An 8,848-nucleotide genomic window follows, 5' to 3' on the forward strand; every position below is an offset into this window, starting at 1 on the left:
TAATCTGTATAACATGGGTAATGTCAAAATATCTAATTTAATTTGGTCGGTCCCCAAAGAACCATTTGAGTTGTGGTACTGTGACCTACGGTAGACGGGTGACCGGGGAGTAATGCCCACAATTTCGCTTCTGACCAAATTTCCCTGGGTTGACCGAAGTGTCTGACACTCGAATTCTGTTCCTAACCGAGTAATTTCAAAATACTGGTCGAGGGGAGACGGGGGATATTGGAAACCCCGAATGTGTATTCGGGTACGCATAATGCAGACGGAAAGACGTAGTTCTTGAACGGGACCCGGACTCGCGACATTTAGCTTACCTGAAAAATTGCGCTGCCAACTAAGCTGTGTCCCACGTTACATGCAGGAACTTGAGTTCAAGAGTTAGTCACCATACCGCCCTCTAATGGACCAATCGCCTCTGAGTATCTAGGCGATGTCAACATCCGACCCATTGTGGATGTCCTACGAAGGGCTAACTAATAGCACTGCAGGTATTAACTATTGATTTATTAGGTTGAAGTATGTCGATTGATTGCGTAACTGAAGGGCACAAGTTTGACGTAAGACTGCGCTTGCGATAGTTCATTTGGCAGGCCACTCATCCCGTTAGCAAGTGGTCGCGGGTTGGACTCCTCTTTTTCCCTTGGTGTGGTGTATTTGGGTCCATATATAAGATTTAGAACTAATCTAAAAAACAGCCACTGTTGGTCGACACCCGAATGCCGTGGTAGTAAAAGAATCCTAATTTTTCATGTAACTCAGTGATCTGAAAAGACATCGTTCACCAGCCACAAGATAATCGGTTGCAATTTTATTATCTGGGACGGGAAACTTTACAGAAGGAAGTGACATGGTGGTAATAATGAGTATGCTGTATGTATCTAACGTTTGTGTAGAAAACCGGCTATCGAGCTGTAGCAAGCCTTGGGACGGGAAGTGACACGGTGGTAACAATGAGTATGCTGTATGTATCTAACCTTTGTGCAGAAAACCGGCTATCGAGCTGTAGCAAGCCACATTCCTGTAGTGCTTTTGGAATGCCTTAAGATGAAAGTAGACTCTCATGGAAACAACTTAATTAGGGTTGACTGGAGATCAACCCGGGTATCAATTTGGAACAGAAACGACTATGCACTGCGGACTACAATTATCGAGGCCGCAAATGGAACAAGGCAACGTACAAGCGCTTCGAAGTAAGCAATTCTTCAACGAGTCAGTTCATTTCGTTGAAATACTTGAAGACACATTCCTTATGCGGCTATCTCTCACCAAAGTGCGGCTCCGGCAGAATAAAGAAACTTGTAGTCCGTTTAGTGATAAGTTATGCTGCTCTAATAACGTACACATGGGCAAGACGCTTTGTCTCCTCTGCACCATAAACCAGCCCAAAAGGATTTGGAACGAACTTCATCCTATGTCGTTGGAACACGCTAGTCACAAAGACGCTTTTCGATAGCTCATGGTTGGTACCATCCACCTTGGGGTTCATCAGGTAGATGTACTAGTTGAATTTTCGTCAACAGTCCTCTTAGATGTGTGTGGATCCACATGAATTCTAAAAGCACAACTTTTGTTGCACTTCGCTCCTAAAGGGACTCCAGGCTGACCTTTTCGACTGGCATATATGCAACATTTTTGTTTTCTCACAAACTGAAACACTGCAGTTTTTACAAGCGTAAATCTTCATCCACATTAGTATATCAAAATGGAGGAAAAATAACTGCAGCTGGGTACCACATAGCAAGAACATGTTTGAACTTAGATTACACGCGGTCAATAATATCTGTTGAGCAGGTCTCTTTGGGAAGGCCAAAATTATCTCTGAGCAAATGACGCACAGGGAGAGTTACCCTACATGAATAATTTTGAAAAAAGACGCATAGACGCAGGAGTTCATACATGTTTATGACATTGCCGACAAGTCATTTTAGCTCGTGATTCATTGTGGACATCGTATATACTAAGTATTTTGCCAGAAAGGCTTGCCGCAACAACTAGACGGCGTGAACGATAACAATCTGCTGGCCAATCGTCTAATTTACTTAACAGCACTTCTCACCATCCAGTTGACTAAAAATGTTTGATTCATGTTGCTGTTCGTATCTTATAACTTTTGTGGCTGTAACGCAAGCAGAAGTGTAGCAAAAACACAGAAAAGTATGAGGGTTGTATAAGGGTCACCAGACCCTAATATGCCCGTCCAAAAACACGTTTCGGAAAGCACAAACTCATTCGCTTCTCCAAAGCGTTCCTCTTTGGATAAGTTCAGTCTCTCACTTTCCTCACATGCCACGTTATTCATCCCAGCAACTGGGCGATTTCTCGCGCGATTTCTCCGAGATTTCAATGCGCTGCTTACAGCTGTAAGAGAAGCAATCCAAAGTCAACGGTTGCACCTCAGGGTTTCGCTGGAGCCATAGACAACATACAAGAGCAGAGAAGTCAACAAAAGGAGGGTTCTTTATTCTTTGTTTTTACTGTTCTACCTACGGTACATAGACAATGTGTGTGTGTGTGTGCGCGCAAAAACGGGAAAAAAATAAAAGAAACGAAAGCGACTTTGTGGGACGAAAACAGTTTAAGGTAGAAAACAATTTTGGGAAGTATTGATTCTTAACGCTCAGTTCTAGAGGATGAGCCCGAGGTATTTAGGTGGGTCGGATGAGAACTCAGTTTTTATTTGCAGCTGTTGAGCATAGATACACTCAGTGCTGCGAAACGGATATTTCGGGAGGTATCTGGATGTGACAGGTGAGAAATCCCTTCACAAGTTTCTTATGATGATTTGTACACACATTCGTGTATAACGAGTCAAAATGGTGACAAAGCGACCCCTTGGGGTAGACCAAATTTGCTCGGGCAAGTGGTTGATTATCTCCGGCCCTCAACTGGTGAAATGGTTCCGTAAAAGGAGTACATTGCGTCGTACAACGTCTGTCCCGTAGTTTACGCACCAAGAGTTTTCGACCAGTTGAGTCGAAGGTATTGCTAATGTCCATGTAGCAACCTGGGAGTCATGTTGTTCCATTCGTTGCAGACTAGACGTACATTACTGGAGGCTCTCTTAACAAATGCGAGCAGCTATCGTTTTAAAGCTTTCAGCAAAAGCTGAAATTGGACGGAATTTTTCGATGAATTAACGGTTGATGGGCTTTGGGTGCTGGATTTAGTCCCGCGATTCTCTATACGTCGGCAATAAAGGATTCCCAGAGGACATAACTGAACAACTGGTAATTTGAAACGGATATTTCTAAGATACAGTACTTTAACAACAGAGGAGACTCCCTGCCCAGCGCGCCGGCATTTTGGGTGGATTTTTTCCGAGGATGGCGTGTACGCATTTGTTCCTGGTAATATGAACTTTTCACAGAGCCTATCAGTTGGTCATCATATAAAATCTATGCTACGGCGAATGTCCACTGCTTCCAAAACACTTTCTTGTCAAGTACTTATTTCCAATGCTGCTCGACCATCACAGTGTTTCCTGGTAGCTGGTTAAGCTACGAGAATTTAGTCAAGCTTTGCGTTACCTTCATGTCCGCCCCTCAAAAGCACTGGTGTCGAAAGTTTTGCAATGTTTCACAATGGAACCAATTGAGATCCAGCCATTGCGGTCAATTTTCTATAGTGTTCTCTTCTAGAACCTCCGCTCCTGGAAAGCAACACTTTGGGATGCCACAGTATGACTGCTAGCCCACAGGTAATCAAATGGTAGAGTTTGCAAAATGAACCAGACACAGCTTAGCTGTCATAAAATGAAACAAAACTGATAATAAAATGTTAGGGATAGTGCGGACGTAAGGGAATTTAACGCTAGCTGAACAGAACCATTCTTTGCAGAAAGGGTAGGAGACACAATTCCTCAACAAGTCCCCAATTCCTTGAGATCAGGACAGTCCGGCTACCCAAATTCGAGTGGCTGATCCGTGGCACGGTTAAAGTGCATTTAAACAGATCGCTGTTCACCTCGTATTTCGGTCCAAAAGATCATATTCCTTGATCTAGTAGTGACCAGTTCTTCTCAGCTCACTTTTAAAACACCCTGCCTAATCGGGGTCCGTAGCTCAATACTTTACGAGTCCTTCCGGTAGATCAATAGCTATTCGGATAAAATATTCCGACTGTCCACCAGTTGTCGGATGATGGCCCAACTTAGTCAACAGCTGGTTCAAAAACAATTTTGCACCTAATTTAGATTCACCAGCTGCGCGAACTGATAGATGGACGCCTGGTCCGAGCCTGGAACTCTTGACCAGAGGGCTACCTTTCCGAAATCACTTTATGAGTGTCTAACGAACTGAAAGTGCTTCTGTCTTTTGGCTTTTCGCAATCCGGTCACATCTATACCCAAGCTCAGTGACTTGAAATAGTTTCTAGTCTGCAAAATCTTTTTACACTTCTCAGTCCTGATCAAAACGGATCGGCATAAAATGGGCCTCAACTGCGTTTATCGCAAATCATATAAGAATAACCGTTATTTATGCTACTAGAAATTATGATTCCGAAGAGATGTGGCCAAGATTTGATATCGTAGGCCTACAGACGTCAGTAGGACATCTCAGCCGAAGTATGGGAAAGTTAGTGAAGAAGAGAAACATTTGGTTCTATTTGGCCACATTTGAATAGAAGTCTGCACGCACGTCCGCCCAAGCTCTCACGGGCGAGACAATAAGAGGCGAAATTTACGACCCAGTCTGACCAACAATTCTGAGACCTCCACTAAGGTTATCGTATAAATCACATCATTCGTAGCCTGATAGGCTGATCGGTGGTCACACTGGACGCCGTTGTGTTCTGCTATATTGTTTCCGTGATCACCCGCAGTTTTAAAACGGACGAAAGACCGAGAAATGTGTCGCGCTAGTTCGGCGGCCTGACTAGGCCAAATACCCCAATCAAAGCTGAAGTTGCCGGACGACCTGCGTTAGTCAGTAAGGCGAGGTATGGTGGCGTGTGTAAATTTGGGTGGGAGGCGTGCGAGAAAAGACTTCTGGCGAAAAACCGCCGTTGTCCACTCGTAAATTAGTCTCTTCAACCGCGTGCGGGTTCCCGCAGATCGGTTATCAAGACAATTTAGATCCTGTTGTGTTTGTTTTGTGCTCCATGTAATTGGATCTGCCCTATGAACGGCATGTACGATTTTGCACATCCGTCCACAGAACAGTTTTCGCTGTCACTGCGTGAACAGGGTCAGTAAGTTGTTGGATGGGAATAGGTTAGGGCATAAAGCATAGTTCCAAAGCGGAAGATAAGGACTAACGATTGTCTGACCAAGCACAAGATTATTTACTATTTGCTCCCTAATCTGGGCGGACATCTAAAAAAATCCACTCGTAAATTAGTCTCTTCAACCGCGTGCGGGTTCCCGCAGATCGGTTATCAAGACAATTTAGATCCTGTTGTGTTTGTTTTGTGCTCCATGTAATTGGATCTGCCCTATGAACGGCATGTACGATTTTGCACATCCGTCCACCACAGAACAGTTTCGCTGTCACTGCGTGAACAGGGTCAGTAAGTTGTTGGATGGGAATAGGTTAGGGCATAAAGCATAGTTCCAAAGCGGAAGATAAGGACTAACGATTGTCTGACCAAGCACAAGATTATTTACTATTTGCTCCCTAATCTGGGCGGACATCTAAAAAAATCAAGCAATGACCTCTGGTTTATCGGTGAAGATTGACTGAAACAAGTATGCATAAGTTAATCTCAGGAAACTAAGTGGTCTTTTTGTGCGGCAGATATTTTAGGGGACACGAACATTTTTCGACTTTCGCTGCTGTCGATGGATGGCTTCGTGAACACGAAAATCTTCGAGGCGTTTTCACAGTTGCTGAAACACTGATATCCTGAAAAGAATTCGTACCGTAACTGCCATCTGTCCCGAGGTTGGTTCAACAAAAAAAGAATACAGACCAGACTTCTGTAGACTAATGCAACAATGGGATCGGCAGTCTAATGATGTCACTCACTGAAAATAGTTTTATGCAGCCTAGTTGCTCAATACACATTATTCACGAATCCTTTGTAACAGCGCTGTCCGACGCAGTATTTCTTCGGATCAGATGCTGACGGGCTATTTTCAAAGGAATTGTATCCATGACAGGCTTGATGATTTCCTTGACTCAGTTTACTCGAGGCTGGTTGTTTATTATACCTACAGACGACGTTTGTGGTCCAGCTCACCTCCACTTTGACTCGCGTGACTGGTTCATCAACCTTACCTCGGTGACAAGGAAACATTTGAGTCTATTTCACTGCATAACAAAATATTCTTTACTATGGTGTGAAAACTGAACTCTATAAGTCCAAAAGCAACCGAAACGGTGTCTATACTTGCAATGGTGACACGAACACAGCTAATCGCTACTTCACCACACCAACTTACACCAAATTGTCACGCCTCTCTCGGAGAAACCATTCGTAGGTCAGTCAGCCTTGAGCACCGTAGCCTGCAACAGGCCATGTTTGAGGGAAATGACACTAGGTCGCTTCTTAATTTTGTACAAAGTTCCTTACAAGGTTTATATTATATAATTCTTCACCGTCGAAATTGCGGTTTCATTTTGTATAGGTAGGGAGATATCGTTTGTTAGCTACCGTATGCAAGTGGTATTTGTCACACAGAAGATCTATTGTGCCTCAGAACTCTTGGGCGAGAACTTCTACCAACTGCCAAGCATCTGATGAAAATGGCGTTGTTCAGGGGCTGCAGTCCTTTGAACAAGGGTTTTTAAGCTCTGGGATAACCGGAAAACAACCAACAAACAGTCTCGCGTCTTCAGCGGCAATTTCAAGCACAGCCGACATACTCTGCACAAGTATATTTCAGAGTGTAGGTAGCTAGTTAATAGATTAAGTTTCGAATTGGATTCCTCGGTATTATTGAACAAACTCTGAAATATTCAAACATTCTTATTTTTAGGTATAAATATCCCAAGAGACAGAGGATTTGCACCATTCCTTTTTAAGTAGTATGACCTCAGGGAATTCGTTGAGTCCGTTAGTAGTCGATCCGAAGATCCATTAGTTGCCACCATCTCTTGACGCTGATTTTATTCAAGCGACAAAATGTTCACCTGTGGCCACATGTGTTAAAGCCTTTTGTGTAGAGGACAATAGGCAAACAGAATAGATCTGTTCGTGACATAAGCAATAGTATGTCCGGATTGGTGCTTTACATGAAGTGCACCCTTTTTGTTCATCTGTTTCTCATAAATATACCGTTCCAAGTATGCGTACGGGAAAGTTATTTGTTAAGCTGTTATCCATGGATTGAAATGAGTTTCGTTCGCCTTAAAATTCCAGATTAATGTCCAACAGACATCTGGGTCGCGGTACTAATAGTTTGGGACGATCGCTTCAAGTTTTCAATCAAAATACTAGATAACCCCTTTTTGGTGTATATGTAGGATATGTGTTGCTAAGAGCAGACAGTGAAAGGGAGAAGGCACGGAGGACCTCAATTACTGGAGTTTCATTTGGAGGTTTATTTATGGAGTGTTTATTTGCCTGTCTTTTGATCTGATTGTCATTTACGCAGTGACATCAGTAGTGGGTAGGTTTTTTGCACTGTTTTTCGCCTACTGAGGGACATTGGAGTTTGTGGTGTGGTTCTACTCCACGATTGAACTGTTTCTAATACATTTGTTCAGCTAAGCTCAGCGGACCGTTCAGTATGCTAGGGATGTTTTCAGTGGTTTGTCGAATAAGAGTTGACGCAAACTACTCAAGAAATCGGTTCACTCATAGTGAACACCCAAAAAACGAAACGGCCGTTGTGTAACACACTTATTTCAAGGTTGCTGAAAACTAGAGCTGGTTCACATTTGAGTTTCCCTCGAAGACCAAGTTGATTCACTAATGTGTGTATATCTCCACTTATGTAAAGAACCAGATTTCATGTCAATCGAACAATCAAGGGACCAATTTTTTCATTTAGTTAAAAAAATCGGTCAATAACTGAGGTCGGAAGAATGCATATAGTGAACATGAGTGTAAAATTAACATGGCAAAAGACGATTGAGGGGTGAAAGACGGATGGCCACGTTGTATCATCAAATTAGTTAAGCGAAACCGTTGCATAGCTGGCCTTTCAGGGGGAGTTGGCTTCACTGGAAGTGAAGCCAGGTCCAGCTAGTCTCATGAAATGGCGGTAAATAAATTACGTCCAGTGAAAATGCAACTACATTTCGACCATGCCAGGTCCAGCTGGTCTCATGAAATGGCGGTAAATAAATTACGTTCCCTGAATTTTGCTTTGAAGTCATTGATCGATTTATTTGTCGTCAACCTGATTCACAACACTTACACTGTGGAAGTCGTGCATGCGAGGCATTTTCTGGGATTCTTATCCAGCAGGGAAAGTGTTCTTTCGTTTGGGATTTTGTTTCGTTTTCAGTCTTCATTTGCAGTACGACTTGAGAGAAAGCCACCAACGCCCCCCTCTCGCTAGCAGTCTTACACCCAACACGGCTAGATATCCTCTCTGTTGCCTTCCATGATCAGCACCCAAGAAGACTGTCACCGTGGTCACTGGGATGTGCACTTGAAAGAAGCAGCTCAGTCTCATGTTGCATCTGGGTCCTCGCGTCACTGAAAAGATGTGCAACTTTTTGTTTGTTTTGCATGTGTGTCAGACGGTGACGTCTCAACTCTACCGTTTTATCCGACAAGAATGCCGTCCAAAAACCAGTCAATTTTTTCTTCATTTGACCTAGCAACAAACATCGTGCGATGAACCAAGTCTCAGTTCACCCGATCATTTACATTTGCCACTAAGCGACACCCCGACATTCACCAACTTCTGGAACGCACGGAACAGTGTGTCAAGATTTCATTCCGAGAT

At 43.4% G+C, this 8,848-nt stretch overlaps 1 protein-coding gene across 1 annotated transcript; it reads right to left on the reverse strand.

Moving 5' to 3' along the window:
* Positions 1-515: 515 nt before the first annotated feature.
* T265_12448 (hypothetical protein) lies at positions 516-4,921 on the reverse strand (the record flags this gene model as incomplete). The annotated part of the gene is made up of 2 exons (XM_009163864.1): positions 516-744; positions 4,707-4,921. Coding segments are annotated over 2 exons (444 nt in total), but the record flags the coding sequence as incomplete, so codon positions are not given.
* Between the last annotated feature and the right edge of the window lie 3,927 nt (positions 4,922-8,848).

Source organism: Opisthorchis viverrini (assembly GCF_000715545.1).
Source record: "Opisthorchis viverrini unplaced genomic scaffold opera_v5_1, whole genome shotgun sequence".
In the NCBI taxonomy this organism is placed as follows: Eukaryota; Metazoa; Platyhelminthes; class Trematoda; order Opisthorchiida; family Opisthorchiidae; genus Opisthorchis; species Opisthorchis viverrini.